At 39.9% G+C, this 17,763-nt stretch overlaps 1 protein-coding gene across 14 annotated transcripts in view; it reads right to left on the reverse strand.

The window, feature by feature from the left end:
* The window catches only part of TMEM108 (transmembrane protein 108), a 377,903-nt gene that overhangs the window by 113,605 nt on the left and 246,535 nt on the right, over positions 1-17,763 (reverse strand). For 7 of the 14 annotated variants that reach the window (XM_047736836.1, XM_047736852.1, XM_047736826.1 and 4 more), the window contains one exon: positions 2,461-2,587. The exons of the other annotated variants lie outside the window; for them this stretch is intronic. In XM_047736836.1, coding sequence (XP_047592792.1) covers positions 2,461-2,587 — 127 coding nt within the window. The remainder of the gene's footprint in view (positions 1-2,460; positions 2,588-17,763) is intronic. 14 annotated transcript variants of the gene reach the window in all.

Here is a 17,763-nt window from a genome sequence, read left to right on the forward strand (position 1 = left end):
ACATTAACAATGACAGTGCATATACCTAACTCTCTGGACTCATTCTGTAGGTTCAGGTGAAAATGTTTACAATGTGCTCTCTCTTAGCATTAAAGTAGAGCAAATAGGACTTCTGTCCTCTTTTTCCTGAGCACTCACATTCCTAATTATTTCTACTACATCTTCTATAACAGTACTTCTCAAATTTTCAGGTCCATATAAATCAGATTCTATTCAGTATGTCTAGGGTGATGGCTAGAATCCTGCATTTCTACAAGTTCTCAGGTGAAGCCAATGCTATTTGGCATTATGCTCCATGGACCACATTTTGAATAGCAAAGGTCTCCATTTCCACACAAAACCGCCCTGGCCTGGGTCTGCATCATCTCACTGGACTTTATGATAACTCACTAGTCCTTCTGTTCCAAACTCTTTTTCCATATTGTCCAAGAGGCCTTTCTAAAACGTAAATCTGACACCATCAATTCTCTTCTTACCACTCCTTGAATGGGTTCACATTGCCTACCAAAAAGTCTCAGTTTCTTAACGATGGCCTTTGGACTCCTTCACGGTTGGTTGGGCTCAGCACCTTGCCAGATTCTTCTGCCACTCCCCCATCTTAAGCTTAATGTTCTTGTGTGGTAGCCAGCTCCTAAGATGATCTAAACGATCCCTGTTTTCTACCCTTGTATGTAGTCTCCTCCCATGTTGCATAAGACTAACCTGTGCAATCACTAGAATTTTGTGAGACTTCCAAGATCAGATCATAAAAGATGTTTTGGCTTTTTCCTTGTCCTCTCTTGGATCATTTACTCTGGGAGAGAAGCCAGCTCTCATGTCACGAGGACACATAGGCAGGCATATCAAGAAGCCTACATGGTAAGGAACTGGGGCTTCTTGCCAATAGCCACATGAGATAACCATTGAGAAACAGATCCTTCAGTCACAATTAAGCCTTCAGATGACTGCAACCAAATGAGACTCCTATAGCAAGAACCCTTCAGCTAAGCTACTTCTAAATTCCTGATCCATAAGAAATAGTAAGATCAATAGTAAGCCTGTGTTTTAAGTCACTCAGTTTTGGGGAAATTTTTTGTGCAGCAATAGATGACTTAAACACAGTATGCAGTTTCCCACAAACCATTGGTCCCTTTCCTGGGAAAGCCTTTCATCTTGAAAACTCCTAATCATCCTTTAGGACCCAGATCTCTAGACTAGATGTTTCCTTCAGGAAGCCCTCATTGACCTCTTCCCTTAAAGATTTGGCCAGATGCCTTTTCATTGGGTTTCTACGATGCTTTGGGCATGTGTCCATATTTGTATTTATTATCATGTCTAGTCATTACCTATATGTCTCATAGCTCACTAGATTGTGAGCTCCTTAAATGCAGGGGACTGTACCATTTTGGTATCCTCAGTGCCAATCATAGTACCTAGCACATAGCTGGAATGAACAAATGAATGAAGTCAACTGCCCTGGAATAAAGACTTTGCAACAACTATATCCCTTTATGTTCTATGTTCTTTTAGCATATATCACTACTTACTTGACCCAGCATCTCATACAAAGCAGCCATGACTCAGTTAATTAACAGCTTAATTTCCAGGTGTGTGTGTGTGTGTGTGTGTGTGTGTGTTTTTTAACACCATTCATTCACTGAGTAACTTCAGTGGCTCTTAACTAAAGGAACACATCTGAATTACCTGTTGAGATTTAAAAGAACACATACACACATACTCCAGTACTGGCCCCAGAGATTCTGATTCACTAGCTGTGAGGTAAGCTCCAGACACATACATTTTAAAAGCCTCCATAGGTGACTATTCATATCCAAGTTGCTACTCACTGGTTTACTGATGTTTAATTTATGTCCAAAGATAAAAGGATATTTATAAGAACAAAAAATTACTAAAACAAAACAATATTAACAAAAACTGAAACTCATAAATGTAAGAAGGTATTATAATAATAAGAACAAGTGATGATAAGGCTGGGTGTGGGATATTATACCAGATAATGTAGGCTAGGAGAACTACTCCAAGGGAACAAAAAATTTTTTTAGAGCTTCCTTGGGGCCAAGGAAAAAAGATTTGAATGAATTACACAACTCTCAACATTTAAAAGAGGTAGCATATAAGTTCTTCTGTAAAGACAACTTTTGCCCTCGTACTCAGTTATAAGAGGAATTTATCTCCCAAGTCTTTATGTAAGAGGCCATTAAATAACACAGCAAATGGTGTCTTTGAAATTTAAAAAAAAAAACAACAACCAACAAGAACCACACTGCAGGACACTTATGTACAGCTACTTTCAAGAAAAGCTAAAAGCATAATGTAAAATTCTAGGGTGGTGAAGGTATTTCTATGGAGAGCCAAATAATAACATATGTAGGTTTGTTGTCATCTGACTTAATATAAGAGAATTACAGGACCTGGAGGAGAAAACAACATGAATATTTCATTTGTTTTCAATGGTCACACTTAGACTTTTTTTTTGCAGAAGCTCAGTAGTTATCTCTCCACTGCAGCTCCTTGCTTGGCAGTCTGAACTTGGGGTATTCTCCCAACACATTTGCATTTGCCAAGAATGGAAGGTGGAGACCGAAGCCTGTAGGTACAGAATAAATGATAGGGACATTGGCCATAAAGGTTCTTGCACACAGGACTCAGAATCACAGCACTGTAGCCTCAACAAATGATGCAAGGGTAGGTGTATTTTATCGGCAAATGAGTGCTGCACTATAGTGCAGGCTACAATGACCACATCCAATTCAAAACGTACGTTTTGTCTACTAACAGATTGCGAGCTAAAGGGCAATTTTTATTATTTTTTTAAAGATTTATTTATTTATTTGAGAGAAAGAGAGAGAGCCGGCAGGTAGGAGGAAGGCCAGAGGGAGAGAAAGTCTCAAGCAGTCTCCAGACCTAGTGCGGAGCCTGACTCGTGTCTCGATCTCATGACCCCAAGATCATGACCTGAGCCAAAACCAAGAGTTGGATGCTTAACTAACTGTAGCACTCAGGTGCCCCTCGAGGATGAATTTTTAAATGAATTATTTTAAAGTTTCAAGGTAGAACATCAAACCTCAAAGGCATACAGGATGTTAGAAGCAAGAAGAAGCTTATGTGAAGGGAGTTAAATTAAAAAAAGAACACATAATCAAAGGACTCTGTCTTGCCTATGTCTGGCTTTGATGATTCCTAGTGGATCTATGCCAAACTGGCCCACCCAAGAATAACGAACTTTTTATAATGTTCAGCTGGTTGCTGAGGTATCAAACAGGCACCACGATACTCCCAGCTTTCCCTGTCAAACACGAAGGACAGCTTTGGGGGTCATGTAAAAGTGCTAGACTATAGGTGCAGACTGGGAAAGGATTGGGGTCCTAAAATGATACTTGATGTCATTAATATTTCAAAAAAAATTAATAAGATTGAGATAGGCTTCAAGTTCTGATTCACATATGAAGACACATACTAATAGTGCTATTAAACAGAATTTTCTGCAATTGATGGAAATATTCTGTATCTGTACTATTCATTATGGTGGCTACTACTACATGTGGCTAATGAAAATTTCATATTTTATTTGATTTTTATGTTTAAAGATTTATTTATTTATTTGAGAGAGAGAGAGAGAGAGAGAGAGAGAACAGTGACGATGGGCAGAGGGAGAGGGAGACACACAGATTCCCCCTCAGTGGGGAGCCCTACATTGATCCCGGACACTGACTGAGATCATGGCCTGAGCCCACATCAAGTGTCAGAGGCTTAACCAACTGAACCACCCAGGTGCCCCTAATCTTAATTAATTTAAATCACCACATGTGTTTAGTGGCTTTCATATTGGACAGCACAGTTTTATAACATATGGACCAAACTGCTTCTCCCCTGGAACTGCTGAGGCTCTTGATTTTACCTGCTAATGAGGGGTATCCCCAAGTAAAGCCATATGTTCCATGAACAACCTGGTCACGACTTGTGCCCTGAGAGTTCTGGCAGTAGTCTCAACCAAATCAATAGGGCCTCCCAAGCCAGCAGTGCCAACTTTAAGTCTTGGGTGGAGAGCAACCCCTCAGTTGTCTGGGTGTCATTAAAAATCAACTTGTCCAAAGAACTCAAGGAAATGAGGACAGAGACATCAGGATTAAAAATACTAGGTTAATTTGAATATCAAAAGCATCAGTAATATAACTAGAATTCAACAGGCACTGAATTAAGTACTTTCCTGCTATGGTAAATAATGAGACTTGATTTTCCCAACCTCGATTCTACCTTCTTTCTAGCTGGAGAGGTTGGAAAGCTTAAAATCTTGTTCTCTAGACTACTGTGTGTAGCAGTGTCTAGATGTATACTACATGCTGGTAGGAAACCTGGGAGACAGAAGCAAGCAAGAGGTCACTGTCCTGCTTCTACAGATGCTGGCAGGCCGGGTCCTCCTCACAGTGAGGAGCAGTGCGGCAGCTATTTAGCATTTCAGTATCCTAGCTATGGCTTTGTTGGTGCTTACAGATGATTGTGGTAGTTCCTGGGGTCCAAAAGGAGTAATTCCTGACCCCTGGATTGCTGCTATAGTGGCGTGTCCTTGGACCTAATAGTTCCTGATTTCTATTCTTTTAGATTTCCAGAGGTTTCATAAGCACCTAACGCCTTATGTGCAATCCCTTTCTGCTTGAACTATCATCTAGCATCATTTCTGCTCCCTATTTGCCTGACTGACACACCTATATTCTCTCATTTAGTTCCCTCAGCAACCCTGTAAGCTAGGTAATTTCTCCCTTGCCTGTTTTACAGATAATCATCAAGTCCAGTTCTGTCTGTGGCAAGTACTTTGCACATTCATGTTCTCATCTTTTTCTCCAAACAGATTTAGACCCATATCATGGACTGTTTTAAAAGGCATGGACTGTTTTAAAAGCCAGGATGTGTACTTAGAACATCACTACTATTTCTTTTTGTGATGATTTGTACCCAAAGCAGAAAGGAACAGAATGTAATGACAACTTGGAAAGGAAATGATGTTATCTTTGCTAGAAAATGGTGGATATAAGTTCAGTCTCAGCTGGCTTCCTCTTGAGAAAGTCATAGTTTCAACTTCATAGAATCAATCCCTAGTCACAGACAAGCAGCTATAAATGAGGTTCTTGCTCATGAGCAATCTGGACAAGAGAATGGGATGGCTAATGTAATCCAATATCAACATGGAAAACAGCCTAAATCATAGCCTTTCTTGGGTGAATTAATACTGTTATCTACTTCTCTAAAGTTGAGTATCTAATCTCCAAGAATTTTCACCTCCAGAATCCAATACTCTATAAATCACCGATTATCCTCTTTGTAGGATGAGATGCGGATCATGCCATGGACATATCAAATAACTTCTGAAATAGCAGAGCTAACTGCTTTTACCTCAGACTTGGGAGGAAGAAAATAATCATTCCCAAACTGGATGTGACTTTTGCAGCAGATGTCCTATCCTTTGCCCTCTTAGCAGTGGTTGTGTGGTCTGGAAAAGGGCAGCATGACTGACTAACTTCTCCACTTTGCTCAAATGCTGCTTGCAGGCTTGGATTTACTCAGGCTGAAGATTATCTGTGTCCTCACTCTTCCATTGCTAACTTTGGGCCCTTGATGTTTAAAAGCCCATCCTTCCAGAGACTGGCATGAATGATGTAATTAAAACTCAAACTAGTGAATATTACTTTTTAATATCAATGGCATCTATAAGTAATCCCACTGTGAGAATTTTTCACCCTTCCAATGAGTTGAACAGCAAGGATGCAGTGTTCAGGGATTTGAGGGAGGTCAAATATTAAGAATTTCTAACGTTCTGTTTTCATGAGGATTTTTCTTATTCACCACAAAAATACTATACGAAATGAATCATTTTTGAATTTAAGTGAAAGGAACAATTTCACAGAAATCCTCTGGAAGACAAAAACACAAGATTATAAAGTACCCACTAAACCAACAAATCTGTTGTTCTTATCAGTGAATATTCGTTAAGGTTAATCTTAATAACAGAAAAATCATGAGCCCATCTATGAGCCAGGACACTTTTAGATCCATGAAGAAATCTCACTGTTACACTTATAAGTCTGATTTTCTTAGCATTAAATGAATTTATTTGAACTATAATTAGGATAGAATAATAATGTAGTAAACAATAGCATATGTAACATACCAAAAGAACTGAAACAACTTTCAAAGGTAGCATATATTTAAGCATATTTTGTTTCAGATGACACAAATGTTCCTTGCTATTTGTTTATGAAGAAAAATGTAATCCAGCTAATTTCTCACTTGTCATTCCAATCCATTCCCTTTAAATTACCACCATGGTATTCTGATTATTTTTCTCCAAGAAACTACAAGCATTTCCAGTTCACTACTGCTTGGAATTCTTTTTAAGTGCTCTCCACCTTACCTGGGGGGTATAGTCAAGGGGTCAGGACAAAGCAATTGGTTAAGTTTTATATACCATCTCTATGACCTATAGCAGCAGGAGAACTTCTAAAACATTGGAAGGCTTGTTTAAGTATTTCATATGGTGGTTCTCATTGTGATTACATTAGCAGGGTATTTGGAATGAAAATTTGTTTTATAATAAGCCAAGAGGCCATTCTCAGGAGATTTGGAAAAAAGATGCCTGGCAGAAAAGGGATTCTATTTGGACTTTACATCAAGATTTTTGCAAAACAGTGCTCGCTTCGGCAGCACATATACTAAAAAAAAAAAAAAAAAAAAGATTTTTGCAAAACAACTCTGTTATGTAAAAGGGACATGATTACAGGACCGCAAGTTCTTTAAAGCAGGAACGACATCTCCTCCTGCTTGCATCCTCAGCAGGCAGTAGGGCATGACCCTCAGTAGGCACTTACTAGATAGATATCTGAGGAACCAAATACTCAAAATCCGTAAGTATCACAACACTCATTTCTCTCTCTCTTTTTTTGAAGATTTTATTTATTTATTTGAGAGAGAGAGAGCATGAGAAGGGAGAGGGTCAGAGGGAGAAGCAGACTCCTTGCTGAGCAGGTAGCCTGATGTGGGACTCGATCTGAGGACTTCAGGATCATGACCTGAGCCAAAGGCAGAAGCTTAATCAACTGAGCCACCCAGGCACCCCACAACACTCATTTCTAATGATAGAAATGGGGATAGGGTTTCCTCATTTTCCCAGACCCTCTGTCTTGGTTGGTGGGCTCAGAGAATCCTAAAGCATGGGAGATGAAAGCTCAGTGCTGTCTCCCCCCTCCTTTTTTTTCGAACAATCTTTCTATGTTACTGTGGTAATACCTGGTACTAGGATGCTTTGTAAATGAAAGTGGGAAGGAGGAAGAGATCATGAGTTATGTAGTTCATAAGAAAATCTGCCCAGAGGGCAAACTTTTTAGCAATCTGCAAAGCTTGAGCATGTCCCATTTTATAATAAATGCATTTAAATAATACATGACACTATATAGAACAGATATAATATGTTGAAACAGAGACCCACTGAGCCCAAGAAAACTGCATAAGTATGAGATTATAAATAAGAGTACTTTGAGACAACTGAAAAAAATATCAGGGAGAATTTAGTCCATAAATAGGACATTTTCTCATTTCAACACTTAGAGGCAATAGCTGCAGTATTCCAAAGATGAGTACATGCGGCAATGTAGAGCGAAGGCTGGATATTAACCGGGACCTGATCTGAATGGTAAGTACATTGGTTACTGCAGTTACAAAGCGCAGGGTTAAACTAATGAAACAGATTTCTGTTAGTGATGCTCATCCTCTGATATGTGCAACTTTTGGGCCAGGTATGACCAAAGCTAGAATCTGAGGGGAGGAGCGAAAGGGCATGCAATAACTGATACTTTGAACTACAGAGTTTCTCTATATCACTTTTATACTTCAACGACCATGGCTTATTAAAACCCAAGCTGGGAATATTTTTGTCTGCCCAAAACAGGCACTGTAACACTGTAGGAAATCTTCTATTCAGTAGATTAATTTTGTGTGGGGACATGTGAAGAAAGCTGCTTTAGCTTTTTGATTTATGACTTCATTAAAATGTTTGGGCTTCAAATTTCCATCAACACTTATTGAAATTAACAGCTTCTTAAAAAATATTCAATGATAAATTAATGCAGCTTGGATCTTGTGTGAGGGGAAAAGCAAGGCATTCTATGCTCCTTTTATATACTTCCAGGAAAAGACTAATACTTTCTGCCCCCATATACAAGTAAGTCTCAGGAACGAGTAGGTGAGAAGAGGTAAATGAGAGCATGAAGAGAATAATCATGGATTCTCAGTCAGGAAGAGCTGAGTTGCCAGCATTCTTCTCAGAAATGCATTAAGAAGGTCTAAGTTGTTCCTGCTATAGAAAGACCACAACCAACTCCAAAACCAAAGGGCTGCTATGTGTGCTGCAAATATTAACTGGGTTAATGTCCACAGAAATCTCAATCCAAAGATGTAACTTCCAGGTGTGCTGTTTGAGAAGAGTCCTGCAAGGACACAAGAATGCAAGCTTCCTAGTAGCTCTCACTTTTTATATATTTAAGAACTCAGCTACACCTAACAGATATTAAATATTTGATGAATGAATGAACAAATGAATCAATTAATGAATGAATGAAACAGCTACCACTTCCTTGTTGTTTCTCACTGTCCATTTTTCAAACTATTCCAAGATCTAGAGATGATGCAGTTTTTGCCATCGGCACCCAAATTCAACAAAGACTCACATATCCCTTTCTTAATCAACTCAAGTGTGGACAAGCAGCTTATATAATTAATGGTCAGGGCATGTTTTACCCTGTTGCCTGCCAGAGTTGATTAAATGTGACTCCCATACCCTGTATCATCCAATCCAGGAGCAAGTCCTGTTGACTCACTTCCAAGATGTGTTCTGACTTTGTTTCCCCACTTTTGTGACTACCACCCTTGTTCAAGCTATCACCATTTCTGGCCTACTATAATAACCTTCTAATTGGTCACCCTGCCTCCACTTCCAATAGTCAATTATTCATAAAGCAGCCAGCTATCTTTTCAAAACACAAAGCATGTCATGTTATTTCTGTTCAGAATTCTCCAATGGCTCCTCATTACATGAAAAATAAAACATAAATTTGTGGCTCTTGCTCACCCTCTGTATACCTCATCTTATTTCATTGGTGTATTCACTTACTACACTCTAGACACATTGGTCCTCTAGCTGTTTGTCAACAATCCTAAACATATTCCCACCTCAGGGCCTTGCCCCTTTAGTCCCTCTACCAAGAATGTCCCTTTTTATTCACTTTGGCAGAGCAGGACTTTTATTTTCATTCAGATATTTTTTTGGGGGGGTAATGCAAGATTGGGGGGAAAGAAGGAGAAGGAGAAGGAGAGAATCTCAAGCAGTCTCCACGCCCAGTGCAGAGCTTAAGACTGGGCTGATCTCACCAAGATCATGACCTGAGTGAAATCAAGAGTTGGATGCTCAACAGACTGAGCCACCCAGGCACCACTGTCATTCAGATTTTAGCTAATGCCCCCTACTGAGATGCCTTTCTTCAACACTTAATGACTCAAACTAGCTACCCAGTCACACTTATCACAATAATCTTGTTGGATCTCTGCATAGTAAGATTCTTGCTAATGTTTAATTTCTATATTGTATGGGCTCCCCAATTAGCATGTAAGCACCAAGAGGGCAGAGATCTTAATGATCTTATTCCTATGAAGAATGATCCCTGGCACGTAGACCTCTAATATTCTTACTAAAAATTAGAAAGTCTAAAATAGTCACATGTTAGTGGCTTGGCAAGCAAGAAAATTCTTTACTGAATATGAGCTTCTGAACTAAGCTAGGTGTTAAGCAAAGACATTTAACAGCTGGCTCAAAGTATACATTGAGTTGGTAAGTTGGTTTAGTGGCTTCCACTTATGGTGAGAGTCTCACTTATACCTTGTATCAACAAAACTAACTCTTAGTCTCCTTGGCTCTGGGCTCTATTTCCACAAGGCATTCACCTATTCCTACCCTGGAGAGTCTGCTGTGGGCATCCATGTGCATTGTGCCAATTCAGGAACTGTCTCCTTGACCACTTGGGGGCACTCAAAGGACTTAGGTGCCAGATCCATTTTTCTAAGGCCTGTCTTATAAGAACCACACCCATTCTCTAAGCATTGGAAAATTTCTTTGCCCCTTATGCTAAATTGTCCGTACTAGCAGCTACTAGGTACTGTAGTAGGGCTCAAATACACTCTTTCTCCTCCAGTTGCAAAACTCATTGTTTCCTTTTTAGTAACGCATGTATTTTCCCCAACTGATAATGTGAAACAGCTGAATAAAGACTGGACTTTAAGTCAGAGTCCAGGGTTTAAAATTCTATTATTTAGTTGTAGCCAATTCGATCCTAGACATATGATTTAACCTCACTGAGCCCCAGTTTTTTTTTTTAAAGATTTTATTTATTTATTTGACAGATGGATATCACAAGTAGGCAGAGGGGAGGCAGAGAGAGAGGGGGAAGCAGGCTCCCTGCTGAGCAGAGAGCCTGATGTGGGGCTCGATCCCAGGACCTTGGGATCATGACCTGAGCCGAAGGCAGAGGCTTAACCCACTGAGCCACCCAGGTGCCCCTGAGCCCCAGTTTTCTCATCTGCATAATGGGAATAATTCTATCTGCTTCTTAAATAAATAGGTGAAAGCTCTGGGGCTTGCATTCTATAGGCAATATACAGCTGAGCCAAGGAAGGTGGCAAGTCCAGAACTCACAACTTATCTACTTCTCAGTGGCTTTGCCCAGTAGTTCCTCAAGCATTCATATGGGAGAGAGAGATATTTCCAGAAGTCCTTTAAAAGAGTTTCAGAAGAACAAAAACACTTCTTTGTCATCAAACCACAGTTATCATAAAGGATGAGATCTCACCACAGACTACAAGCTTAGAAGCAAATGGAACTAATCAGACCGTTTATTAAAGTGCCAAGACAGATGACAACACTGAATTATGTAAGACTTCGACTAAGTATCAATAATAAGTGCCATGAAGGTCTCATTGGTGAATGGGAGGAATGTTAGTCAACATTACTATTCTGTTTTAAAAAGCTACCTATCAGAATAGCCTGGTACTGAAAATTAAACCAAGGGAAAATGTGAGGATTAATGTATTGCTATAGGCCTGTAAAGACTAGCTTAACAAAGCTAGTATAGCTTTACAAAGGAATTATCCTCAAATCATTAACAAGAGCCTGCTCAATATTATATATTTGTGTATACATTTTTCTTCTTTCAATTTTACATTTAAATTTTTCTACATTTTGTCAATGAATTGTAAATCACTTGAAGCAGAGATCAGCCCACTGTTTCCTATGCAACAACTCTAAGAATAAATGTTTTCTCTTGGGAAAACTTCCTCCAGACTCTCAGAGGGGTTTATCAGGTCCTCCAGAAGGCACATCTGTGATTGGCAGGGCTCTCTGCTCCAGGGTTGCTCCATTAACACGCCCTGACACCACAAAGAAGCTACTCGAAAGTGAGGGATGACCTGTTAGAAAACAGCAGATTTTCCAACATGAAAGGGGAACCAGAGGTGAGTGTGGGAGATGGGGTGGGTGATAACAAGGAACATGGCATGAGGCACTGTGAATGAGTCACTATGCTACTATTTTTATTTGTTTTTTTTTTTAAGATTTTTTTTTTATTTATTTGACAGAGAGAGATCACAAGTGGGCAGAGAGGCAAGCAGAGAGAGAGAGAGGAGGAAGCAGGCTCCCTGCAGAGCAGAGAGCCCGATGTGGGACTCGATCCCAGGACCCTGAGATCATGACCTGAGCCGAAGGCAGAGGTTTAACCACTGAGCCACCCAGGTGCCCCAGTATGCTACCATTTTTACATATGCTACTTCACTGTACCTTGAAGGAGTTAAACTTTTTTTCCATTTAATAAGTGAGGAGGTAAACCAAAGTCCCCCAAACTGCAGAGCCAGGATTAGAAAATTCATGATCTTTTTCTATATCCAATGGCCTCAAGAAGTTTGTGTCAATGACATTCCAATCCAATTTATGAGATTAAGGAGTTCTTAGAAGGAAAAAAAAAAGGAACAGAGTTTAATTCTCAGGTAGTTCTCATTGGCAACTGCAAAGCTTGCAGACTGCTGGCTGGGCACTGACCTCACCAGGGTACCATCTGGTCTTCTGTCTAAATGAGAATTATGCTCTCTTTTTCTTCAAAGTTTCTCATCCAACCTTAAACCACAGTAAATTTCAGATCCCTTGCTAGAGAGCTACAGGAATGATTAATAATTTCCACTACTTATTTGATATCTATTATGTACCAAGTATTGTGTTTGGAACATATCATAAATAATCTTACTTAATCCTCATAAACCCCTACATGGTAGGTTATATACAGATGAGGAAACTGAGGCAGCTAATAAATGGCAGGACCAAGATTTAAATCAAAACATAAATGGCGGGAGGAGTCAAGATGGCGGAGAAGTAGCAGCCTGAGACTACTTCAGGTAGCGGGAGATCAGCTAGATAGCTCATCTAAAGATTGCAAACACCTACAAATCGAACGGGAGATCGAAGAGAAGAAGAACAGCAACTCTAGAAACAGAAAATCAACCACTCTCTGAAAGGTAGGACTGGCGGAGAAGTGAATCCAAAGCGACGGGAAGATAGACCGCGGGGGGAGGGGCCGGCTCCCGGCAAGCGGTGGAGCAACGGAGCACAAAATCAGGACTTTTAAAAGTCTGTTCCGCTGAGGGACATCGCTCCAGAGGCTTAACCGGGGTGAAGCTCACGCAGATCAGCGTGGCCTCAGGTCCCGCAGGGTCACAGAAGGATCGGGGGTGTCTGAGTGTCGCAGAGCTTACAGGTATTAGAACGGGGAAGCCGGCTACAGAGACAGAGCCGAGGAGTGAGCTCTAAGCTCGGGGTTACCTTGAACCGGATGCAGGCTCGGTCAGCTCGGAGCGCGGCGGGAGGCCAGGGTGACGGGAGTCATTGGGTGCTGTTCTCTGAGGGCGCATTGAGGAGTGGGGCCCCGGGTTCTCGGCTCCTTCGGGCCGGAGACCGGGAGGCCGCCATCTTCATTCCCATCCTCTGGAACTCTACGGAAAGCGCTCAGGGAACAAAAGCTCCCGAAAGCAAACCCGAGCTGATTACTCAGCCCGGCCCCGGGTAAGGGCGGTGCAACTCCACCTGGGGCAAAGACGCTTGAGAATCACTACAACAGGCCCCTCCCCCAGAAGAGCAACAAGAAACCCAGCCAGGACCAAGTTCACCTATCAAGGAGTACAGTTTCAATACCAAGGAGAGCATCGGAGTTCCAGAGAAGGAGAAAGCAAAGCACGGAACTCATGGCTTTCTCCCCATGATTCTTTAGCCTTGCAGTTAATTTTTTTTCTTTTGTTTTTCAAATTTTTTTTCTTCTTCTGCTAAATTTTTTTAACTTTTACCCTTTCTTTTTTAACGTTTTCTAACTAGTTTAACTATATATATATATATTTTTTTTTCCTTTTTATATTTTTTCTTTATTGGTTTTCTTTTTTTGTTTCTTTTTTTTTCTTTACTTTCTGAACATCTTTTTATCCCCTTTCTCCCCCCTCACGATTTGGGATCTCTTCTGATTTGGCTAAAGCATTTTTTCCTGGGGTTGTTGCCACCCTTGTAGTATTTTACTTGCTCCTTCATATACTCTTATCTGGACAAAATGACAAGGCGGAAAAATTCACCACAAAAAAAAAGAACAAGAGGCAGTACCAAAGGCTAGGGACCTAATCAATACAGACATTGGTAATATGTCAGATCTAGAGTTCAAAATGACGATTCTCAAGGTTCTACCCGGGCTCGAAAAAGGCATGGAAGATATTAGAGAAACCCTCTCGGGAGATATAAAAGCCCTTTCTGGAGAAATAAAAGAACTAAAATCGAACCAAGTTGAAATCAAAAAAGCTATTAATGAGGTGCAATAAAAAATGGAGGCTCTGACTGCTAGGATAAATGAGGCAGAAGAAAGAATTAGCGATATAGAAGACCAAGTGACAGAGAATAAAGAAGCTGAGCAAAAGAGGGACAAATAGCTACTGGACCACGAGGGGAGAATTCGAGAGATAAGTGACACCATAAGACGAAACAACATTAGAATAATTGGGATTCCAGAAGAAGAGGAAACAGAGAGGGGAGCAGAAGGTATATTGGAGAGAATTATTGGAGAGAATTTCCCCAATATGGCAAAGGGAACAAGCATCAAAATCCAGGAGGTTCAGAGAAGCCCCCTCAAGATCAATAAGAATAGGTCCACACCCCGTCACCTAATAGTAAAATTTACAAGTCTTAGTGACAAAGAAAAGATCCTGAAAGCAGCCCGGGAAAAGAAGTCTGTAACGTACAATGGTAAAAATATCAGATTGGCAGCAGACTTATCCACAGACCTGGCAGGCCAGAAAGAGCTGGCATGATATATTCAGAGTACTAAACGAGAAAAACATGCAGCCAAGAATACTATATCCAGCTAGGCTATCATTGAAAATAGAAGGAGAGATTAAAAGTTTCCAGGACAAACAAAAACTGAAAGAATTTGCAAATACCAAACCAGCTCTACAGGAAATATTGAAAGGGGTCCTCTAAGCAAAGAGAGACCCTAAAAGTAGTAGATCAGAAAGAAACAGAGACAATATACAATAACAGTCACCTTACAGGCAATACAATGGCACTAAATTCATATCTCTCAATACTTACCCTGAATGTTAATGGGCTAAATGCCCCAATCAAAAGACACAGGGTATCAGAATGGATCAAAAAACAAAACCCATCTATATGTTGCCTACAAGAAACTCATCTTAAACCCGAAGACACCTCCAGGTTTAAAGTGAGGGGGTGGAAAAGAATTTACCATGCTAATGGACATCAGAAGAAAGCAGGAGTGGCAATCCTTAGATCAATTAGATTTTAAGCCAAAGACTATAATAAGAGATGAGGAAGGACACTATATCATACTCAAAGGAACTGTCCAACAAGAAGATCTAACAATTTTAAATATCTATGCCCCTAACGTGGGAGCAGCCAACTATATAAACCAATTAATAACAAAATCAAAGAAACACATCGACAATAATACAATAATAGGAGGGGACTTTAACACTCCCCTCACTGAAATGGACAGATCATCCAAGCAAAAGATCAACAAGGAAATCAAGGCCTTAAATGACACACTGGACCAGATGGACATCACAGATACATTCAGAACATTTCATCCCAAAGCAACAGAATACACATTTTTCTCTAGTGCACATGGAACATTCTCCAGAATAGATCACATTCTCGGTCCTAAATCAGGTCTCAACCATTATCAAAAGATTGGGATCATTCCCTGCATATTTTCAGACCACAATGCTCTGAAGCTAGAACTCAATCTCAAGAGGAAATTTGGAAAGAACCCAAATACATGGAGGCTAAACAGCATCCTTCTAAAGAATGAATGGGTCAACCAGGAAATTAAAGAAGAATTGAAAAAATTCATGGAAACAAATGATAATGAAAACACAATGGTTCCGAATCTGTGGGACACAACAAAGGCAGTCCTGAGAGGAAAATATATAGCAGTACAAGCCTTTCTCAAGAAACAAGAAAGGTCTCAGGTACACAACCTAACCCTACACCTAAAAGAGCTAGAGAAAGAACAAGAAAGAAAGCCTAAACCCAGCAGGAGAAGAGAAATCATAAAGATCAGAGCAGAAATCAATGAAATAGAAACCAAAAAAACAATAGAACAAATCAACAAAACTAGGAGCTGGTTCTTTGAAAGAATTAATAAGATCGATAAACCCCTGGACAGACTTATCAAAAAGAAAGGAGAAAGGACCCAAATAAATAAAGTCATGAATGAAAGAGGAGAGATCACAACGAACACCAAAGAAATACAGACAATTATAAGAACATACTATGAGCAACTCTACGCCAACAAATTTGACAATCTGGAAGAAATGGATGGATTCCTAGAGACATATAAACTACCACAACTGAACCAGGAAGAAATGGAAAGCCTGAACAGACCCATAACCAGTAAGGAGATTGAAACAGTCATCAAAAATCTCCAAACAAACAAAAGCCCGGGGCCAGATGGCTTCCCAGGGGAATTCTACCAAACATTTAAAGAAGAACTAATTCCTATTCTCCTGAAACTGTTCCAAAAAATAGAAATGGAAGGAAAACTTCCAAACTCATTTTTTGAGGGCAGCATCACCTTGATCCCAAAACCAGACAAGGATCCCATCAAAAAAGAGAACTACAGACCAATATCCTTGATGAACACAGATGCAAAAATTCTCGCCAAAATACTAGCCAATAGGATTCAACAGTACATTAAAAGGATTATTCACCACGACCAAGTGGGATTTATTCCAGGGCTTCGAGGTTGGTTCAACATCCGCAAATCAATCAATGTGATACAACACATTAATAAAAGAAAGAACAAGAACCATATGATACTCTCCATAGATGCTGAAAAAGCATTTGACAAAGTACAGCATTCCTTCCTGATCAAAACTCTTCAAAGTGTAGGGATAGACGGCACATACCTCAATATTATCAAAGCCATCTATGAAAAACCCACCGCAAATATCATTCTCAATGGAGAAAAACTGAAAGCTTTTCCGCTAAGGTCAGGAACACGACAGGGATGTCCGTTATCACTACTGCTATTCAACATAGTACTAGAAGTCCTAGCCTCAGCAATCAGACAACAAAAGGAAATTAAAGGCATCCGAATCGGCAAAGAAGAAGTCAAACTATCACCCTTTGCAGATGATATGATACTATATGTGGAAAACCCAAAAGACTCCACTCCAAAACTGCTAGAACTTGTACAGGAATTCAGTAAAGTGTCAGGATATAAAATCAATGCACAGAAATCAGTTGCATTTCTCTACACCAACAACAAGACAGAAGAAAGAGAAATTAAGGAGTCCATCCCTTTTACAATTGCACCCAAAACTATAAGATACCTAGGAATAAACCTAACCAAAGAGACTAAGAATCTATACACAGAAAACTATAAAGTACTCATGAAAGAAATTGAGGAAGACACAAAGAAATGGAAAAATGTTCCATGCTCCTGGATTGGAAGAATAAATATTGTGAAAATGTCTATGCTACCTAAAGCAATCTACACATTTAATGCAATTCCTATCAAATACCATCCATTTTTTTCAAAGAAATGGAACAAATAATCCTAAAATTTATATGGAACCAGAAAAGACCTCAAATAGCCAAAGGAATATTGAAAAAGAAAGCCAAAGTTGGTGGCATCACAATTCCGGACTTCAAGCTCTATTACAAAGCTGTCATCATCAAGACAGCATGGTACTGGCACAAAAACAGACACATCGATCAATGGAACAGAATAGAGAGCCCAGAAATAGACCCTCAACTCTATGGGCAACTCATCTTCGACAAAGCAGGAAAGAATGTCTAATGGAAAAAAGACAGCCTCTTCAAGAAATGGTGTTGCGAAAATTGGACAGCCACATGCAGAAAAATGAAATTGGATCATTTCCTTACACCACACACGAAAATAGACTCAAAATGGATGAAGGATCTCAATGTGAGAAAGGAATCCATCAAAATCCTTGAGGAGAACACAGGCAGCAACCTCTTTGACCTCAGCCACAGCAACATCTTCCTAGGAACTTTGCCAAAGGCAAGGGAAGCAAGGGCAAAAATGAACTATTGGGATTTTATCAAGATCAAAAGCTTTTGCACAGCAAAGGAAACAGTGAACAAAACCAAAAGACAACTGACAG

This window comes from Lutra lutra, chromosome 1 (genome assembly GCF_902655055.1).
Source record: "Lutra lutra chromosome 1, mLutLut1.2, whole genome shotgun sequence".
In the NCBI taxonomy this organism is placed as follows: Eukaryota; Metazoa; Chordata; class Mammalia; order Carnivora; family Mustelidae; genus Lutra; species Lutra lutra.